The 22,889-nt window shown below is 36.1% G+C and overlaps 1 protein-coding gene across 2 annotated transcripts in view; it reads left to right on the top strand.

Moving 5' to 3' along the window:
- The window catches only part of HEPHL1 (hephaestin like 1), a 93,369-nt gene that overhangs the window by 20,046 nt on the left and 50,434 nt on the right, over positions 1 to 22,889 (top strand). For both annotated transcript variants that reach the window (XM_065881883.1, XM_065881882.1), the window contains exons 2-6: positions 856 to 1,100; positions 9,864 to 10,076; positions 10,703 to 10,882; positions 15,666 to 15,920; positions 18,876 to 19,044. In XM_065881883.1, coding sequence (XP_065737955.1) covers positions 856 to 1,100; positions 9,864 to 10,076; positions 10,703 to 10,882; positions 15,666 to 15,920; positions 18,876 to 19,044 — 1,062 coding nt within the window. The remainder of the gene's footprint in view (positions 1 to 855; positions 1,101 to 9,863; positions 10,077 to 10,702; positions 10,883 to 15,665; positions 15,921 to 18,875; positions 19,045 to 22,889) is intronic.

Genomic DNA, 22,889 nt, shown 5'->3' with positions numbered 1-22,889 from the left:
CCTAAATACTGATTATCATGTCACACATTGTATGGAAAACCTCAGTGAGTCCTCAGTTCTTCCAAGATCAATTCTAAATTCTTCAACCTATGATAACCATATGATAAAGTTCATTATCAGTCTTTCCCCAGATTTTACACACGTCCATACTTCTCGCTACTCACCTTCCAGAACTCTGCCCCAGCCTATAACTTGCTTTCCCCCCACATCACCCATACTTCTTCCTCCTTGTTGCTCATGCTCTGTCCCTGCTTAGTGTCCTCAACTTTTCCATTTTGTTATCCAATCCTACTTCTCCTTAATTTCTGCATTTTATATGAGGTTTTTCTGACCTCTTTGACTCACAGCAATCTTTTCCTTCTGTGAACAAATATATTCCTAGAAAAACTGAGCCAATATCCATTGCATCAACCACTCCATTGGTACTTGCTTAATCATATATTGCTCTGAGTAGTTACTTAATTTTTTCATTATTAGATCATAGACTCCTACTGAGAATGCGGTAAGTACATAATAAGTGTTTGTTGAATGAAAAGGGACAAATGGACAGTGTGACTTTAGAAGATTTTGGTTTTGTTTTAGTTTGGTTGTGAATACTATTTGTTTCTGGCTTGTCACTTAACTCTTAGGCTCCATTTCCTCACTAATAAATTGAGGATAATCTTACCAACTTTACAGAGGCTGAAGGGTTTTTGTGAACACCAAATGAGAAATCATGCTTACAAGTACTTTATGGACTATTAGGACTTAGTGGACTTTTAGGACTTTAGGACTATTAGGACTTTTAGGACTTTATGGACTATTAGGATTTCTCTTTTAATTTCAATTATAAAATATTTTCCTTCTTACTTTTAGACTTGCAACCTTATTTCTCAAAAGAGGACCCAACAGGATAGGTGGTATTTACAAAAAGGCTGTTTACAGACACTACACAGATGAGACCTATTCCACGGAGATCCCCAAACCTCCCTGGCTTGGATTCTTGGGCCCTATCTTGAGAGCTGAAGTGGGTGATGTGATTGTCATCCATTTAAAGAACTTTGCTTCCCGACCCTACTCCTTGCATCCACATGGCGTTTTCTACAACAAAGATTCAGAAGGTAAATATCAATCCTATATTATTGGTGTCTTCTCTCTCCTTCTTAAGTAAGGCAACTGTCAGCTGCAGTGAATGGAATTCTAAGAGCGCATTCTAAGATTACATGTATTCTTTTGTCTTCTCCCTGTCTCCCTTTTCCCCTCCCTCCCCCTCCCCTCCCCTCCCCTCCCCTCCCCCTCCCCCTCCCCCTCCTCCTCCCCCTCCCCTCCTCCTCCCCTTCCCCTCCCCCTCCCCTCCCCCTCACCCCATCTCCATCTGTCCCCACCTTTGCTTTCTCTTTTTCTTACCCTATTTCCTTCCTCTCTTCTTTCTCACTTTTGTTTATGTTGCTACAGAACTTGGTGTTGGCGTCCCTTGACACATGCTCCACAGCGGCCCCAGAAACACACTAACCTTCCTGTCAATCAGTCTTGACTGGGTCCCATGTTGGATGAGGAGCAGAGTGCACAACGGATTCCTGTGTCCTATCACCAGTAACAGCCTCAGCTATGCGGAGGGTGTCTCAGTGCACGTGGACCTCAACTTCCCTGCTTAAGGCTACTGTCTTTGGTGTTTCCTTTCTGAAGCATCCCTGCCTTCTTTTTTTGTTTGTTTTTAAAATTTTATTTATTTATTTGTTTGTTTATTTGTGTATTTAGGCTGTACTGGGTCTTCGTTGCTGCACGTGGGCTTTCTCTAGTTGCGGCAAGCGGGGGCTACTCTTCATTCCAGTGGATGGGCTTCTCATTGCAGTGGCTTCTCTTGTTGTGGAGCTCGGGCTCTAGGCACATGGACTCAGTAGTCGTGGCTCGAGGGCTCTAGAGTGCAGGCTCAGTGGTTGTGGCACACAGGCTTAGTTGCTCCGCGGCATGTTGGATCTTCCCGGACCAGGGCTCGAACCTGTGTCCCCTGCATTGGCAGGCAGATTCTTAACCACTGCGCCACCTGGGAAGTCCCCCATCCCTGTCTTCTCGTTTGTACTTAAATAGCTTCAATAGCACAGTTTCCTGAGTACTTCCTAAAGTTAAATTCTTTTTAAAAGCAACATTCTTAAGCTTTTGAGATGGAAGTATTTCTCCGTCTTCAGAAGTATTTTTCACATCTTTCATTTTATTCTTGCTCGTGACCAGGTGGAATGTGTCAAATGATGTTAAACCTGCTACACTACTGGCTCTGAGGAACATGCCAGGAACAGCACCGTTAACTCTGATGCAGCTTACTTTACCACCAAGGACGAGCTTCTGGCTATTAAATATTGTCCTAAGGCAACGAAACTTGCCTGGCAGTTGCCATAGACAGGTCTGTCTAAGCAGCCAGAGGAGACACCTCTGATGATGGACACAAGATTAGGAGTGCCCTTTGTTCTTGGTGCTTTTCCTCCATCTGAAGTGCAGCAAACCTCTCGGTCCCAGATTTGGTTAGTTCTGAGTAGGTGAAGGTGAGCACGTAAAATTCATTACCTTCGTGATACTTCCACTGAGCGCCCACCAGGTGCCAGAGACTGACTGTGGGTCCTGGGAATAGAAGATAAATGATTCATAGTCTATAGTTGAAAATCAATAACTATAAGTATAAGGGTTTATTTCAGGGCTCTCAATTCTGTTCCCCTGATCTATGTGCTTACCCTTGCACAAACACCACACTGTCTTGATTACTACGAATTTATAGTAAGTTTTGAAATTGGTTAGCATAAATCCTCCAACTTTGCTCTTCTCAAGACTTTTTAGCTACTCTAAGTCCTTTGCATTTCCATATAAATATCAGATGAACTCGTTAATTTTTACCAAAAAAACCCCACAGAACATCAGCCGGGTTTTGATTAGGATTGCATTGAGTTTTATCAATCAGTTGGGGGGAAATTGTCACCTGCATTTAAAAGATGAATTGCCATCTTGACAATATTGAGTCTTTCAATCTGAACATGGAATTTAGACTGCTATTGTCTCTAAACAATGTCTAGTTTTAGTGTACAAGGTTTGCATTTCTTTTGTTAAATTTATTCAGAAATATCTTATTCTTTCTGATACTGTTATAAATGGAATAGTTTTCTTAATTTTATTTTTGATTGTTTGTTACTAGTGTGTAGAAATACAATTGAGTTTTATATATTTATCTTGAATCCTACTATCTTGTTAAACTTGTTTATTAGTAGATGTTTAAAGGGTTCCTTGGAATTTTCTAAATACAGAATCATGTCACTATGAATATAGCGTTTTATTTCTTCCTTACCAATGGGTATAACTTAGTTTTTTCTTTGGCTTATTACACTGGCTAGAACTTTCAGGGCAGTATTTAATAACAGTGGCAAGAGCAAACATTCTTGCCCTGTTCCCAGTCATAGGAAGAAAGCATGCAGTCTCCCTCCCATTAAGCATGATGTTATATGTGGATTATTCTTAGAAGGAAGTTCCCGTCTATTCCTAGTTTGAGAGTTTTTAATTTGATAAGTACTGGATTTTTAAAAATGTAATCTTTATTTTATATTGGGGTGTAGTTGATTTACAATATTATGTTAGTGTCAGGTGTACAGCTAAGTAATTCAGTTATACGTACACATATATCCATTCTTTTTCAGATTATTTTCCCATATAGGTTATTACAGAATACTGAGTAAAATTCCCTGTGCTATATAGTAGGTCCTTGTTGACTATCTATTTTATCTATAGTAGTGTGTATGTGTTAATCCCAAACTCATTATTTATCCCCCCTCCACATTTCCCCTTTAGTGACGATATGTTTGTTTTTGAAGTCTGTGAGTCTGTTTCTGTTTTGTAAATAAGTTTCAAATTTTCTACCATTTTCTTTAGATTCCACATATAAGTGATATCTTATGATATTTGTCTTCGTCTGACTTACTTCACTTAGTATGATAATCTCTAGTTCCATCCATGTTGCTGCAAATGGCATTATTTCATTCTTTTTTATGGTTGAGTAATATTCCATTGTATATATGTACAACATCTTTATCCATTCCTGTGTCTATGGACATTTAGGTTGCTTCCATGTCCTGGCTATTGTAAATAGTGCTGCAATGAACATTGGAGTGCATGTATCTTTTCAAATTATAGTTTGCTCTGGATATATGCCCAGGAGTGGGATTCCTGGATCATATGGTAGTTCTATATTTAGTTTTTAAAGAAAACTCCATACTCTTCTCCACAGTGGCTACACCAATTTACATTGCCACCAATAGTGTAGGATGGTCCCTTTTCTCCACACCTTCTCTAGCATTTATTGTTTGTAGACATTTTGATCATGGCCATTCTGACTGGTGTGAGGTGACACCTCACTGTAGTTTCAATTTGCATTTCTCTAATAATTAGTAATGCTGAGCATCTTTTCATGTGTTTTTTGGCCATCCATATGTCTTCTTTGGAGAAATGTCTATTTAGATCTTCTTCCCATTCTTTGATTGGATTGTTTGGGTTTTTTGATATTGAGCTGCATAAGCTGTTTGTATATTTTGGAGATTAATCCCTTGTTGGTCTCTTCATTTGCAAATAATTTCTCCCATTCTGTGGGTTGCTTTTTTTGTTTTGTGTATGGCTTCCTTTGCTGTGCAAAACCTTTTAAGTTTCATTAGGTCCCATTTATTTGTTTTTTATTTTATTTCCATTACTCTAGGAGGTGGGTCAAAAAAGATCTTGCTGTGATTTATGTCATAGAGTGTTTTGCCTATGTTTTCCTCTAAGAGTTTTATAGTGTCTGGCCTTATGTTTAGGTCTTTTATCTATTCTGAGTTTATTTTTGTGTATGGTGTTAGAAAGTCTTCTAACTTCATTCTTTTACATGTAGCTGTCTAGTTTTCCCAGCACCACTTATTGAAGAGGCTATCTTTTCTCCATTGTTTATTCTTACCTCTTTTGTCAAAGATGACCCTAGGTGTGTGGGTTTATCTCTGGGCTTTCTATCCTGTTCCATTGATCTATATTTCTGTTTTTGTGCCAGTACCATACTGTCTTGATTACTGTAGATTTGTAGTATAATCTGAAGTCAGGGAGCCTGATTCCTCCAGCTTTGTTTTTCTTTCTCAAGATTGCTTTGGCTATTCGGGGTCTTTTGTAAAGACTTTTACATACAAATTGTAAAATTTTTTGTTCTAGTCCTGTGAAAAATGCCATTGGTAATTTGATACAGATTGCATTGAATCTGTAGATTCCTTTAGGTGGTATAGTAATTTTCACAATTTTGATTCTTCCAATCCAAGAACGTGGTATATCTTTCCATCTGTTTGTATCATCTTTGATTTCTTTCATCAGTGTCTTATAGTTTTCTGCATACAGGTCTTTTGCCTCCTAAGGTAGGTTTATTCCTGGTATTTTATTCTTTTTGTTGCAATGGTAAATGGGAGTGTTTCCTTAATTTCTCGTTCAGATTTTTCATCATTAGTGTATAGGAATGCAAGAGATTTCTGTGCATTAATTTTCTATCCTGCAACTTTACCAAATTCATTGATTAGCTCTAGTAGTTTTCTGGTAGCATTTTTAGGATTCTCTATGTATAGTGTCATGTCATCTGCATCAGTGACAGTTTTACTTCTTCTTTTCCAATTTGGTTTCCTTTTCTTCTCTGATTGCTGTGGCTAAGACTTCCAAAACTATGTTGAATAACAGTGGTGAGAGTGGATATCCTTGTCTTGTCTCTGATCTTAGAGGAAATGCTTTCAGTTTTTCACCATTGAGAATGGTGTTGGCTGTGGGTTTGTCATATATGGCTTATATTTTGTTGAGGTAGGTTCCCTCTATGCTCACCCATTTATCATAAATCGGTGTTGAATTTTGTCAAAAGCTTTTTCTGCATCTTTTGAGATTATCATACGGTTTTTATCCTTCAATTGGTTAATATGGTGTATCACATTGGTTGATTTGCATATATTGAAGAATCCTTGCATTCCTGGGATAAACCCCACTTGATCATGGTGTATGATCCTTTTAATGTGCTGTTGGATTCTGTTTGCTAGTATTTTGTTGAGGATTTTTGTATCTATATTCATCAATGATATTGGCCTGTAGTTTTCTTTTTTGTGACATCTTTGGTTTTGGTGTCAGGGTGATGGTGACCTCGTAGAATGAGTTTGGGAGTGTTCCTCCCTCTGCTATATTTTGGAAGAGTCTGGAATGATTGGTGTTAGCTCTTCTCTAAATGTTTGATAGAATTCACCTGTGAAGCCATCTGGCTCTGGGCTTTTGTTTGTTGGAAGATTTTTAATCACAGTTTCAATCTCAGTGCTTGTGATTGGTCTGTTCATGTTTTCTATTTCTTCCTGGTTCAGTCTTGGAAGGCTGTGCTTTTCTAAGAAATTGTCCATTTCTTCCAGGTTGTCCATTTTATTGGCATATAGTTGCTTGTAGTAATCTCTCATGATCCTTTGTAATTCTGCAGTGTCAGTTGTTACTTCTCCTTTTTCATTTCTAATTCTGTTGATTTGAGTATTCTCCTTTTTTTTCTTGATGAGTCTGGCTAATGGTTTATGAATTTTATCTTCTCAAAGAACTGGCTTCTAGTTTTATTGATCTTTGCTATTGTTGCCTTCATTTATTTTTCCTTTATTTCTGATCTGATTTTTATTTTCTTTCCTTTTGCTAACTTTGGGGATTTTTGTTCTTCTTTCTCTAATTGCTTTAGGTGTAAGGTTAGGCTGTTTATTTGAGATTTTTCTTTTTTCTTGAGGTAGGATTGTATTGCTATAAACTACCCTCTTAGAACTGCTTCCGTTGCATCCCATAGGTTTTGGTTCGTCATATTTTCATTGTCATTTTGTTCTAAGTATTTTTTTATTTCCTCTTTGACTTCTTCAGTGATCTCTTGGTTGTCTAGTAGCATATTGTTTAGCCTCCATGTGTTTGTATTTTTTAGTTTTTTCCTGGAATTGATATCTAGTCTCATAGCATTGTGGTTGGAAAAGATGCTAGATGTGATTTTAATTTTCTTAAATTTACCTAGGCTTGATTTGTGACCCAAGATGTGCTCTATCCTGGAGAATGTTCCATGTGCACTTGAGCATAAAGTGTATTCTGTTGTTTTTGGATGGAAGTATTATTCCTTTTAAATTATTGAGATTTATTTAATGTGTAGCTTACTTTCTATCCTGAAGAATGTTCCATGTGCCCTTGTAAAGAAGGTGTATTCTGCAGTCATTGGGTGGAATGTTCTATAGGTATCAGTTAGGTTGAGTTGTTTGACAGCATTGTTGAAGTCTTCTATATCCTTGCTGATGTTCTGCCTAGTTTTTCTACCAGTTATTTAGAGAAGGGTATTGAAATCTCTAACAATTACTGTTCAGTTGTGTATTTCTCCTTTCAGTTATGTCAGTTTTTGCTTTATGTGTTTTGAGACTCTTGTTAGGTATGAATAGCTTTATATTTGTTTTATCTTCCTGATATATTGACTCTTTTATCATTATGAAATATCTATCTTTCTCTCTCGTTTCATTTCTTGTCTTAAAATCTAGTTTGCCTGTTATTGAGAGCCACTTCAGCTCTCATATTGTTGCTATTTGCATTCTTTTGCTTTCAATCTATTTGTGCTTTGAATCTAAAATATAGACTGCATATAGTTGGATGTTACTTCTTTGTCCAATTTGACAATCTCTGCACATTGATTGGAGTGTTTAGACCATTCACATTTAATGTAATTATTGATTGGTTTGAGCTACACTTATTTTGCTAATTATTTTCTATATGCATTTTGTCTTTTTTATTCCCCTGTTCTTCCTTTACTGTCTTCTTTGGTGTGAAACAATATTTTAAAATCTACTATTTATATTTCTCTGTTGATTTTTCAACTATATATTTTGAGTTCATTTCTTATTGGTTGGCCTATGGATTGTAATATGCATTTTAACATATCACAATGTACTTCATATTTTTTACCTACTTAATTCTGGAAATATATAAAAGCTTTACTCCAACAGAGCATCATTCTCACCCACCTCTTTTTTGTTATTATTGTTATATTGTCATTACATCTCTCTCTCTGTAAACCCAACAATGTGATGTTATACTTGGAACTGTATATTATCTTATGAATTTTAAAGAAGTTAGGATAAAAAAGGAAAAATATATTTATAGAATCTTTTATATTAACTCCCATTTTTCCTATTTTTGGTGCTTTTCACTTCTTTCTGTGGATTCACATTCTCTGGTGTTATTTCCTTTTAGTCTGAAAAACTCTTTTAGTATTGCTTGTAAGACAGGTCTGCTAGCAACAAACTCACTTATCTTTGCTTATCTAGAACATCTTTATTTTGCCTTATTGTTTTGAGGGCTAGTTTTGCTGGATGTATTATTCTTGGTTGGTATTTTTCCTCTAGCACTTTTAGTATGTCATCCCGCTGTCTTCTCATATCAAATATTTAAATGGGAAGTCAACTGTTAATCACGTTGGGGCTCCTTAGTATGTGATCATTTCTCTTTGCCTTTTTTTCCTCCCTAACAGCTTGACAACAATATATTTGTATATGAATTCTTTGTATTTATTCTACTTGTGGTTTGTTGTGCTCCTTTGATGTGTAAGTAAGTTAATGTTTTTCATCAAATTTGGTAAAAATTTCTGCAATTATTTCTTCACATATTTTTTTCTGCCCCCATTTCTTTCTCCTTTCCTTTGGCAGACTACATTACACACATGTTAATATACTTGATTTAGTCCCATAGGTCTCTGAGGTTCTGTTTATTTTCTTCAATCTTTTTTTAACCCTCTCTTTTTCAGATAGCATAATTCTGTCAATGTCTCTTCAAGTTCATTGACTCTTTTGCCATCTTGAATCTGTTGCCAAGCCACTCTAGTGAATATTTTATTTCATTTATTGTATGTTTCAATGCCAAAACTCCAACTTGGTTCTTTTTTTTAATGTATAAATTTTATCTCCTTATTGAGATTCTCTATTTGTTGAATAATTTGTCCTACTTTCCTTTAATTATTTAAACATAGCTTCTTTCAGTTGCTTGAATATATAATAACTGCTTTAAAGTCTTTATCTGCTGAATTCAACACCTAGAAGCACTTAGAGATAGTTTCTATTGGCTGCTTTTTTTCCCTTGAGTATGGATCACACTTTTTTGTTTCCTTGCATGTCTCATTTTGCTGTGGCTGTTGTTCTTCTTGTTGAAAACTGGAAATTATTGAGAATATACTGTAGCAAGTTTGGATTCTGGATTCTGATCCCACCATCATCCAAGTTTGTTTATGTTACTTGTTTTTCTGTTTAGTAACCTGTCCAGGTGAAACCTGTGAAATCTGTATTCCTTATAGTGTGTTGGCCACTAAGGTTTCTGCTCTTTTTTTCCCTTGTTTTTATTTTTAAGCCTGCGTGCTGAGTGTTCACCTCTATACCTGCTTAGCTTTGAGGTCAGCAGATCTTTTTCATGAGACCCAAAATCTCTCAGGTCTCAAATTTAGGTGCTGAATGTGTAGTAAGTGCCCAAGAAGTGTTTGTTATTTCTTCTGCTGCTTCTCCTTTCCTTCTTCAGTTGATGTTAAGTGAAGTAGATTGATGTCTTCCTGATTGGTACGGGAGGCCTGTCAGAAGGGGTCTTCATGAATATTTATTAAACATCTGGCTCTGTGCAGGACACTTCATATACACTGCCTCATGTAGTGGGAGTAGATATAAACATTCCAGCTTTACTGGTAGAAAACCAAGGCAGTGAGAATTTAAGTAACTAGCCTCAAGTCCCATAGCAAATAAATTTTAATTCATGTGTGTTTGATTTCAAAGCTCTAGCTCTTTTTACTATAGTGTGTGATCTCTGCATTTTAACTATGTTTTATATTTTCTTGGAAGGAGCCCTGTACCCAGATGGAACATATGGAAGGAACAAGGATGATGACAATGTTCCTCCTGGCAAAAACTATACCTATGTCTGGCCAGTGAGAGAAGAATATGCTCCTGCCCCAGCAGATGCAAATTGCCTGACCTGGGTGTACCATTCACACATCGATGCCCCTAAAGACATCTGCTCTGGGCTAATTGGCCCACTGCTGGTGTGCAAAGAGGGTAAGACGTCTCTTCCCCACCTTCTCTGTCCCTAGGAGCCTATTCCCAGGTGTGTTGAAAAGTGTATAGAATCTTCAGGTCGTCTTGCCTACCTCCCTTGCTTTACACAGAGTGTGCCTCTTCTTCCAAACTTTCTGTAAGATTAAAGATATTCTTCTAACATAGAAGATCTATGACAGGGACAATAATTCAGGCTTCTGCCTAAAAAAATCATAGCATTCTGAAACTTACATGCTTTAAAAAAAATACACACTGACACCACACATAGGAAAGTGTAAAATGTAGTCAAATGACCAGGAATGCTTTTGCTTTATTATTTAACCCACATAATCACTTTGTTATTTTATTCCCTATTAATTGATATAGTGTATCTGTGCTCTGTCAGTAAAGTATATTTCCTTTAAGGACAGCCAGGTTTCCAAGTCTGTGGTTGTGAGGATTTCTGTTTTATGAGTTTTCTATGGTTCTATCATTTCCATCAAAGCCTTTCACTGATTTTATGTTGTGGGTTACTCTTGTACATGTAAGTCTTTCAAACTTACCTGATACCATTGGCAGGAAGAAAAGCTCATCTTGATTTAGTCCACTGTGAATTTTTTTCTTACTCTTTTGAATGTGCCTGATAGGTATCCTGCATAAATATTCAGGGACAAGGACTGATGTGAATCAAGAGTTTGTTATAATGTTTACTGTTGTGGATGAGAATCAAAGCTGGTACCTTGAGGAAAATATCAGACATTTCTGCACTGACCCTGATTCAGTTGACAAAGAAGATGCTGTTTTCCAGAAGAGTAACAAAATGCACGGTGAGTGCCTCTCATGTTATCAAGTACATACTGACTGCCTTTTGTGTATCTGGCACTACACGGGATACAGAACACACAGAAATATTAAACCTAGTTTTCCAAGATTTATAACTTCGTAATGAGAATAATAAGAAAGTGATGAAACATAATCCCTGTCAGAACCTAAAACAAAGAAAGAGAGCAAGAGAAGAAGAAAGGAACAGAGAGGAACTACAAAAATGGACAGAAATTAACAAATGGAAATAAGCACATACTTATCAATAATAACTTTAAATGTAAATGGACTAAATTCTCCATTCAAAAGACATAAAGGGGCTGAATGGGTTAAAAAAAAACAACAGCAAAAAAACAAAAACCCATCTATATACTATGTACAAGAGACACACTTTAGTTGTAAGGACACACGTAGACTGACACTGAAGGGATGGAAAAGACTATTCCATGCAAATGGAAAACAAAAGAAAGTTGGAGTAGCTACACTTATATCAGACTTGAAATTGACTTTAAAACAAAGACTATAATAAGAAGGGTGTTACGTAATGGCCAATCCAACAAGAATATATAACATTTAAAATATTTGTGCACCCAACACAGAAGTGCTTAAATATATAAAGCAAATATTAACAAACATAAAGGGAGAAATAGACAGCAATACAATAATAGTAAAGTACTTTAATACCCCACTTATATCAATGTAAGTATCCAGAAAGAAAATCAGTTAGGAAACTTTAGCCCTAAACAATATGTTAGATCAGATGGACTTAGCAGATACTTATAGAACATTCCATCCAAAAACAACAGGATACACATTCTTCTCAAGTGCACATGGAACATTTTCCAAGATAGATATGTTAGGCCATAAAACAAGTCTTAATAAATAAATTTAAGAGGATTGAAATTATATCAAGCATCTTTTCTGACCACAATGATGTGAAACTAGAAATTACATGAAGAAAACTGTTTAAAAACTGTTTAACTGTTTAAACAAACATGTGGAGATTAAACAGCATGTTACTGAACAACCGACATATTGAAGAAGAAATCAAAAGAGAAATTTTTTAAAAACTTGAAACAAATGAAAATGGAAATGTAATATATCAAAATTTGTGGGATGCAGCAAAAGCAGTTCTAAGAGGGAAGTTCATAGTGATAAATGCCTACCTCAAGAAACAAAAAAAGTTTCAAGTAAGCAACCTAACTGTACACCTCAAAGAACTAGAAAAAGAACAAATTAAGCCCAAAGTTACTAGAAGGAAGGAAATAACAAAGATTAGAGCAGAAATAAGTGAAATAGATACTAAAAAGACAATAAAAAACATCAATAAAACTAAGATCTGGTTCTTTGAGAAGATCAGCAAAATTAACAAACATTAAACTAGACTCACTAAGAAAAAAAGAGAAAGGTCTCAAATAAATAACATCAGAGATGAAAGATGAGATATTATAACTGACACCACAGAAATAAGAAGGATCATAAGAGACTACTATGAACAAGTATATGCCAACAAATTGGATAACCTATAAGAAATGGATAAGGACCATACAACCTACCAAGACTGAATCAGGATGAAATAGAATCTGACAGACTGATACTAGCAAGGAGATTGAATCAGTAATTAAAAACCTTCTGACAAACAAAAGTCCAGGAAACAGATGGCTTCACTGGTTAATTCCACCAAACATTCAAAGAAGAATTAATACCAATTCTTCCCCAAATCTTCTAAAAAATAGAAGAGGGAGAAACTCTTCCAAACATGTTTTATGAAGCCAGCATCATGCTGATACCAAAAGTGGACAAGGATGCCACACAGAAAAACAAAAAATACAGGCCAATATTCCTGATGAACACAGATGCAAAAGTCCTCAACAAAATATCAGCAAGCCAAATTCAACAATACATTAAAAGGTTCATACACTGTGATTAAGTGGGATTTATTAATCCATCGGATTTTAACCATGAAAATATGGTTCAGCTTCCACAAATCCATTAAGGTGATATACCACAGTAAAAAATGAAGGATAAAAATCATATGATCATCACAATAGACACAAAGAAAGCATTTGACAAAATTCAACATCCATTTATAATAAAAACTCTTAACAAAGAGAGTATAAAGGGAACATACCTCAACATAATAAAGACCATATATGACAAGCCCACAGCTAACGTTATACTCAATGGTGAAAAGCTGAAAGCTAAACCTCTAATATCAGGAACAAGAGAAGGATGTGCACTGTTGCCACTTTTATTCAACATAGCATTGGAAGTCCAAGCCAGAGCAATTAGGGAAGGAAAAGAAATAAATTCATCCAAATCCGAAAGGAAGAAGTAACTGTCATTATTTGCGGATGACAGGATACTATATATAGAAAACCTTAAAGGCTCCAAAAAACTGTTAGAACGAATAAGTAAATTTGAGGGATATAAAATCAATACACAAAAATCTGTTGCAGTTCTTTACACTAATAATGAATTATCAGAAAGAGAAATTATGAAAACAATCTCACTTACAACTGCCTCAAAAGGAATAAAATACCTAGGAGTAAATTTAACCAAGGAGGTGAAAAAAACATATATTGAAAATTATGACATTAATAAAAAAAATTTAAGAAGACACAAATAAATGGAAAGATATTCTGTATCCATGGATTGAATGAATTAATATTGTTAAAATGTTCATACTACCCAAAGCAATCTATAGTCACAATGCAATCTCTATTAAAATCCCAATGGTAGTTTTTACAGAAATAGAACAATCCAAAAATTTGTATGGAACCACAAAAGGCCCTGAATAGCCAAAACAATCTTGAGAAAGAACAAAGCTAGAGGCATTGTGATCCTTGATTTTAAATGATATTACAAAGCCATAGTAATTAACACAGTATGATATTGGCATAAAAACAGACACAGAGATCAATGGAACAGAATAGAGAGCCCTGAAATAAACCCATGTAAGAATATACAGGCGGAAAAGGACAGTCTCTTCAATAAATGGTGTTGGGAAAATTGAACAGCCATATACAAAAGAATGAAGCTGGACCGCTGTCTTACACACATACACAAATATTAACTCAAATTGGATTAAAGACTTGAGTATAAGATCTGAAATTCTAGAACTCCTAGAAGAAAACATAGGTGGTGAGCTCCTTGACATAGGTCTTGGTAATGATTTTTTAAACCTGACACCAAAAGCAAAAGCAACAAAAGCAAAAATAAACAAGTGGGACTACATCAAACTAAAAACTTCTGCACAGCAAAGGAAACCATCAACGAAATGAAAAGACAACTGACTGAATGGGAGAAAATATTTGTATATTGTATATCTGACAAGAAACTAATATCCAAATATATAAAGAACTCATACAACTCAATAGCAAAAAGCCAAACAATCTTATTTTTTTAAAATGAGCAGAAGATCTGAATAGACATATTTCTAAAGAAGAAATAGAGATGGCCAATAGTTATGTGAAAAGATGCTCAACATCATTACTCATCAGGAAATGCAAATCAAAACCACAGTGAGAGGGACTTCCCTGTGGTCCAGTGGTTAAGACTCTGAGCTCCCAATGCAGGGGGCCCAGGTTCAATCCCTGGTCAGGGAACTAGATCCCACATGCATGCTGCAACTAAGGAAAAAGAAAAAAAAAAACAAGATCCCACACATTGCAACTAAGACCTGGCACAGCCAAATAAATAAATAAATATTAAAAACAAACAAACAAAAAACCCCACAAGATATCACCTCATACCTGTTAGAATGGCTATTATCAAAAAGAGAAGAAATAACAAGTGTAAATTGGTACAACCACTATGAAAACCAGTATGGAGTTTCCTTAAACAAACTAAAAATAAGCTTATCATATGATCCAGAAATTTTGCTCCTGGGTATTTATCTGAAGAAAATGAAAACACTAATTCAAAAAGATATATGCACCCCCCATGATCATTGCAGCATTATTTACAATAGCCAATATATGGAAACAGCCTAAGTGTCCATTGATGGATGAATGGATAAAGAAATTGTGGTATATAATAATAGAATATTATTCAGCCATAAAAAAGAATGAAATCTCGCCATTTGCAACAGCATGGTGGACTTTTAGGGCATTATGCTAAGTGAAATAAGTCAGACACGGAGGGCAAATATTGAAAGACCTCTTTTATATGTGGAATCTAAGCAAACAAACAAACAAACAAACAAAACCCCCAAAACCAAGTTCATAGATCCAGAGAACAAATTGGTGGTTAAAGAGGCAGGGGATGGGGATGGGAGAAATGGCAAAAAAAATTAACATGTCTCATAAGTCCCTTCTAATCAGTTCTTTTCCTTTTCTTCTTGCTGCATGCTTTTGTCATTTAAGTAGCTACTATGTGTCAGCTTTCCCGCTGTGAGGTAAGACAGGGTTTCTAATTACAAGGAACAGATCTGGTGGGGAAGGTAAATATGTAAATAGAGATGGAGGTAAGAGATGGCCAAGCTGTCCTGGAAGTATGAACAGTGCTTTTGTTTGCTCTTGATCTCATTGTGTTCACATAACAGCTCGAAGGCTGTTTGCATGTTGCTGATCACTTTTATTGAGTGCTTTTCTCTTGAAAAGACTAATGCTTTTCATTCCTTTCTGGGACTGTATTTTACCAAAGAAATCATGCCTTTCTGCACAAAAACATTACAAGCAATAATCTGTGCTAATTTTCAACTGTGCTGGAGCATGTGTTACCATTTCTTCTGGATCTGCTCGCCTCTGCAGGGGAATCTTTTCCACTAGTGTTTCTGTTTTTCAGCGCTCAATGGATACCTCTTTGGAAACTTCCCCGAGCCTGATATGTGTGCTGGTGAATCAGTGTCCTGGCACCTGTTTGGAATGGGGAATGAGATAGACATCCATTCCATCTATTTTTATGGTAACACCTTCATCAGCAGAGGCCATCGGACTGATGTCGTCAACCTCTTCCCAGCCACCTTCCTGACAACAGAAATGATAGTTGAGAATCCTGGGAAGTGGATGATAACCTGCCAAGTCAGTGATCACTTTCAAGGTAAAAAGGACAGAGACCAGTGTAGAGATGCTTACAATGGTACAATTAAACCACGCAATCAATGGTGCTCATTCAGTGCCTGCTGTTGAATAGATTCTTGTACGTGTTATATTTAATTAAATATTAAACATAGGAAAAGTGTATAATGTCTATTTGGCATCTTATCAACAGGTATTTATTAATCACACCCCTATGAACCAGGTAAGAGGTGGTTGAAAGAAATGATAAGACCTTCTATGAACCTGGAATCTAGTAGTTACATATAGTTAGACATTTACAAAATGAATAAAACCTGAGGCAGAATGATAAATGCTCTTTAAGTGCTCTATCACTTTGCTGGAGCAGAGAGGCTTCCTGAGGAGGTGGTCCCTAATCTGAGCCTCTAAATGTTAGGAATTTGATAGATGAAGAAGGGGAAAAAGGTTTTCCAGGCAGAGGAAGCAACATGAGCTGGGAAAAACACATGGGCAATTGTAAATAGAATAATAAATTTTTACCACTGAAAAGGAATTTATAGATAATCTGGACCAATCCCCCATCCAATTCTTGAATTCTCTTTTGGACATCTCTTTTTAAAATTTTTATTTTATTTTATATTGGAGTATATTTGATTTACAATGTGTTAGTTTCAGGTATACAGCAAAGTAAGTTATACATATTCTTATATCTATTCTTTTTCAGATTCTTTTCCTATATAGGTTATTACAGAGTATTGAGTATAGTTCCCTGTGCTATACAGTAGGTCCTTGTTGATTACCTATTTTATATATAGTAGTGTGTATATGTTAATCCCAACCTAGTAATTGTAGCAGCTTGTTTCATCTCTGGGCTGCTCTGTGAGAACATTCTTCCTTATACTGAGACACAATGCAATGATAGGTACAAAATCCTATGAAAGATGAATGATAAACATTTGTTGACAAATACCTGTTGAATGATTTGGTTCAGGTTCCTTGGGAATAGGTCTTTACTTAGCTGGACCTTAGGCTCATGTCAGAGGAGTGATGAAGGAGAAGCCTTAGAGAGGCAGAATGGGCCCCAGGCAAGCATCTTTGAATGGCAAGACTAAGGATTGTCTAGAAGGCAAGAGTAAGTCCTTCTAGATCCTTAGGCACACTAGTGACATAATCAGTGCAGTGGTTTAGGAAGATAAATATGATGTCTGTGTGCAGAAAGGACACAATGGAGAGACTCTGGCTACTGGATGCCAGTTAAGAAGTATTGGCAACATTAGAGTTATGACATATTAAAAGTTTGGCCTAACATGGTAAAAACAAGAATATAAAAAGAAAATGTGTCAACGGGATAAACATAGAAGAAATGGTGTGTGATTCCACTTGGATACTGACTAACTACACACAGTCACTATGAAGTCAGGGAATCAGCTCTTCAGGGCTGATTTCATAACACATTTTTGTTCCCAAAAACCTTAAGCAAACCTCACATTTGTCCACTGGGTTATTCCAGTTAAATTCAATTCAGCAAATGTTGAGCTGCTCAGTTAATATGTTTAAGACACTCTCCTGGGAAGACAAAGATGAACAAGACAAAGTTACTATTCTTCCCTGCTCCTACCCCCAGCTTTATTGAGGTATAATTGACAAATAGGATTTGTATGTATTTAAGAGGTACAACTTGACGTTTTGCTATACTTGTAAGGTGTGATTACCTTACACTCAAGCAATTAATATATCTATTACTTCACGTAGTTAAACATTTTTGTTGTGATGGTGGTGAGAACACTTGAGAGCTCAAAGAATACAGAGTTTCAGTTATGCAAGATGAATGGGTTCTGGAGATCTAATATACCCCATGGTGACTACAGTCAACAATACTGTGTGGTATACCTGAAACTCCCTAAAAGGGTAAATCGTAAATGTTCTCCACACACGATCCCTAAATCTGAGAAGAAACTAATCAAGGCATTAGCAGCCATTTGAGATTAGTAAGATTGCTAAATGTGGCCAGTAGTTGTGGACATAAGCTGGAATACGTTACTGAAATACAATGTTTCCTAAATTGTCCATAGCCTCATAAAAAATGTTTAAAAATTAGAAGATACGTATAATTCAATTTTAAAATTAGTAATTACCTCTAGAGATAATGGTGTCACATTTTGATGAATATCCTTCCTATTTTCTAGACCTTAATATATAAATGCTTATGTTATATATAAAATGAAATCAACCTATTAATACTGCCCTTTTCCACTTTTTAATATACCAGAAATAAATTTATATGTCAGTGAATATAGATCTACTACATCGTTGTTAATCCTTCCAGTGTCCTTTGTAAGGAGATTACAATTTACTTAACCAACAGTCTTTATTAACACTTATATTTTCCCTATTTTTTGCTAAACACTCATAAACATCAATTTATAGAAATGTTTGTACTTTGTCTGACATTTCCTTGGAAAAACTACTAGATTTAGAATTCCTGGGTTGAAGAGTTTAATTTTTTTTAAGCTATGGACATATATGGCCGAATTCTCCTTTAGAAATTGTTACTCTTCACTCATAGTGTGTGAGCATTCCCTTTTCCCTGTTCATCTGACAACACTGATAATTACTAGTCTTTCTGGTCTTTACCAATCTCATAAATGAACAACAGTATCACTTGATTACTATTAAGGTTGAACTTTTCTTTTTTCTTGTTCATGGGTCAGTAGTATTTCTTCTGTGAATAACCTATAAATGTCCCTTGCACATTTTCTATTGGGATATTTACTTTTTTCTTTCTTATTTATAAAAGGTATTTACATATTAATCTTTTGTCATATGTGCTAAAATATCCCCCTACCCACTGTTTATTTTTTACTTTTAACTTTGTTTACGGTCCTGTTTTCCATACAAAAGTTTTAAATGTTCATGAAGTCAAATCTATCATTCTTTTCCTGTATGATTTCTTTCGGAGCGTTTATACCTTGGCTCATGGCTTTCCTCTCTTCTGCAGCTGGCATGCTGGGGCAATACAATGTTGGTAACTGCAAAAGTGGTATTTTTCACCCCAAGATGAAGGGTCAACAGAAGCACTATTTTATAGCAGCTGAAAAAATTCTTTGGGATTATGGTCCTCAAGGCTATAACAAATTCAGTGGTCTTCCCCTAAATGCCTCTGGCAGGTAAGCTCTCTTTGCTGGTGTTGCTAAGTCTCTCATAAGAGAAGCATCGATTAGGCTTTTCGCTGTGATCTCATTTGTAGGCGAGGCACTGCTCTTATGAGCATATACTGCATAGATAGCATAATGGCTTCACTTAAGGAGCTCTGAGCCCTGTAATGTGTACAGCTGAGACATGGAGGAGTATTTATTGCTTCATGATTTGTTGGCTAAATCAAAGCACTAGATTCATTTATTCATCAAACATTTTATGAACATCTGCTGTGTGCAAGCTGCAACGTTAAATGCCATGGGAAATACTAAGCTGACACAGAAGAGAGTAAGGTGCTTGCACATATGAAGCAGACAGTTTTGAAAAGGGAATATGGCAGGACTCTCTCTTTTTGTTTTGTTTTGTTTTGGCCACCACGCAGCATGTGGGATCTTAGTTCCCTGACCAGGGGTCCAACCCGTGCCTCCTGCATGGAAACACAGGGTCTTAACTACTGGACCACCAGGGAAGTCCCAGCAGGACTCTCTTTCATTGGAGATGAACTAGTCAAGGAAGGTTAACCTTTTTGGCTCAAGAACAGCCTGATATAACTTAAGCCCCCACTACACAGAATTCCTTTTTCTCCCTGTCCAGTATAATGCCATTTTTTCCTTCAAACTCTAACTCTAATGTCACCTCTTAAGTAAAGCCTCCCCTGACACCTGAATAATTTTCTCTTGGCTCCCGCAGCATATACTATTTTTTCAAATTGAATCGAACAATTCATTAAGTGGATGCAGACTCCTGTGACTTCTTATTGTAGAATCATATGCAAAGATGTCTGTGAAAGCATTATAAAATGTACAGTGTGATACCAACAAGTATTGCTCTTATCCTACAATCCTTTTTTTTTAACATCTTTATTGGAATATAAGTGCTTTACAGTGGTGTTTTAGTTTCTGCTTTATAACAAAGTGAATCTGCTATACATATATCCCCATATCTCCTCCCTCTTGTGTCTCCCTCCCACACTCCCTATCCCACTCCTCCAGGTGGTCACAAAGCACCGAGCTGATCTCCCTGTGCTATGTGGCTGCTTCCCACTAGCTACCTATTTTACACTTGGTAGTGTATATATGTCCATGCCACTCTCTCACTTTGTCCCATCTTACCCTTCCCCCTCCCCATGTCCTCAAGTCAATTCTCTACGTCCACGTCTTTATTCCTGTCCTGCCCCTAGGTTCTTCATAACCTTTTTTTTTTTAGATCCCATATGTATGTGTTAGCATACAGTATTTGTTTTTCTCTTTCTGACTTACTTCACTGTGTATGACAGACTCTAGGTCCATCCACCTCACTACAAATAACTCAATTTCGTTTCTTTTTATGGCTCAGTAATATTCCATTGTATATATAAGCCACATCTTCTTTATCCATTCATCTGTTGATGGACACTTAGGTTGCTTCCACGTCCTGACTATTGTAAATAGAGCTGCAATGAACACTGTGGTACATGACTCTTTGGGAATTATGGTTATCTCAGGGTATATGCCCAGTAGTGGGACTGCAGGGTCGTATGGTAGTTCTATTTTAGTTTTTTAAGGAACCTTCATACTGTTCTCCATAATGGCTCTATCAACTTACATTACCACCAACAGTGCAAGAGGGCTCACTTTTCTCCACACCCTTTCCAGCATTTATTGTTTGTAGATATTTTGATGATGGCCATTCTGACTGGTGTGAGGTGATACCTCATTGTAGTTTTGATTTGCATTTCTCTAATGACTAGTGATGTTGAGCATCCTTTCATGTGTTTGTTGGCAATCTGTATATCTTCTTTGGAGGAATGTCTATTTAGGTATCCTGCCCATTTTTGATTGGGTTGTTTGTTTTTATTGATATTGAGCTGCATGAGCTGCTTGCAAATTTTGGAGATAAATCATTTGTCAATTGCTTCATTTGCAAATGTTTTCTCCCATTTTGAGGGTTGCCTTTTATCTTGTTTATGGTTTCCTTTGCTGTGCAAAAGCTATTAAGTTTCATTAGGTCCCATTGGTTTATTTCCATTTCTCTAGGAGGTGGGTGAAAAAGGATCTTGCTGTGATTTATGTCATAGAGTATTCTGCCTATGTTTTCTGCTAAGAGTTTTAGAGTGTCTGGCCTTACACTTAGGTCTTTAACTCATTTTGAGTTTATTTTTGTGTATGGTGTTAGGGAGTGTTCTAATTTCATTCTTTTACATGTAGCTGTCTAGTTTTCCCAGCACCACTTATTGAAGAGGCTGTCTTTTCTCCATGGTAAGTTTATGCCTCCTTTATCAAAAATAAGGTGACCAGATGTGCATGGTTTAACTCTGAGCTTTCTATACTGTTCCATTGATGTATATATCTGTTTTTGTGCCAGTACCAGACTGTCTTGATTACTGTAGCTTTGTAGTATAGTCTGAAATCAGGGAGCCTGATTCCTCCAGCTCCATTTTACTTTCTCAAGATTGCTTTGGCTATTTGGGGTCTTTTGTGTTTCCATACATATTGTGAAATTTTTTGTTCTAGTTCTAATCCAAGAAAATGGTATATCTCTCCATCTGTTTGTATCATCTTTAATTTCTTTCATCAGTGTCTTATGGTTTTCTGCATACAGGTCTTTTGTCTCCTTCAGTAGGTTTATTCCTAGGTATTTTATTCTTTTTGTTCCAATGGTAAATGGGAGTCTTTCCTTAATTTCTCTTTCAGATTTTTCATCATTAGTATGTAGGAATGCAAGAAATTTCTGTGCATTAATTTTGTATCCTGCTACTTTACCAAAATCACTGATTAGCTCTAGTACTTTTCTGGTAACATCTTTAGGATTCTCTATGTATAGTATCATGTCATCTGCAAACAGTGACAGCTTTACTTCTTCCTTTTTGATTTGGATTCCTTTTATTTATTTTAATTCTCTGATTGCTGTGGCTAAAACTTCCAAAACTATGTTGAATAATAGTGGTAAGAGTGGGCAGCCTTGCCTTGTTCCTGATCTCAGTGGAAATGCTTTCAGTCATTCATTGAGGAGGATGTTGTCTGTGGGTTTGTCATATATGGCCTTTATTATGTTGAGGTAAGTTCCCTCTATGCCTACTTTCTGGAGGGTTTTTATCATAAATGGATGTTGAATTTTGTCAAAAGCTTTTTCTGCATCTATTGAGATGATCTTATGGTTTTTCTCCTTCAATTTGTTAATATGGTGTATCAGATTGATTGATTTGCGCATATTGAAGAATCCTTGCATTTTTGGTATAAACCCCACTTGATCATGGTGTATAATCCTTTTAATGTGCTTTTGGATTCTGTTTGCTAGTATTTTGTTGAGGATTTTTGCATATGTGTTCATATCAGTGATATTGGCATGTAGTTTTCTCTCTTTGTGAGATTTTTTCTGGCTTTGGTATCAGGCTGATGGTGGTCTCGTAGAATGAGTTTGGGAGTGTTTCTCCCTCTTCTATATTTTGGAAGAGTTTGAGAACGATAGGTGTTAGCTCTTCTCTAAATGTTTGATAGAATTCGCCTGTGAAGCCATCTGGTCCTGGGCTTTTGTTTGTTGGAAGATTTTTAATCCCAGTCTCAAATTCAGTGCTTGTGATTTGTCTGTTTATATTTTCTATTTCTTCCTGGTTTAGTCTCAGAAGGTTGTGCTTTTCTAAGTATTTGTCCATTTCTTCCAGTTTGTCCATTTTATTGGCATAGAGTTGCCTGTAGTAATCTCTAATGATCCTTTGTATTTCTGCAGTGTCAGTTGTTACTTCTCCTTTTTCATTTCTAATTCTATTGATTTGAGTCTTCTCCCTTTTTTTCTTGATGAGTCTGGTGAATGGTTTATCAATTTTGTTTATCTCCTCAAA

This window comes from Phocoena phocoena, chromosome 8, assembly GCF_963924675.1.
Source record: "Phocoena phocoena chromosome 8, mPhoPho1.1, whole genome shotgun sequence".
Classification (NCBI taxonomy): domain Eukaryota; kingdom Metazoa; phylum Chordata; class Mammalia; order Artiodactyla; family Phocoenidae; genus Phocoena; species Phocoena phocoena.
The sequence above is the reverse complement of the archived record's forward strand: the minus strand, read 5'-3'. Positions and strand labels throughout refer to the sequence as shown.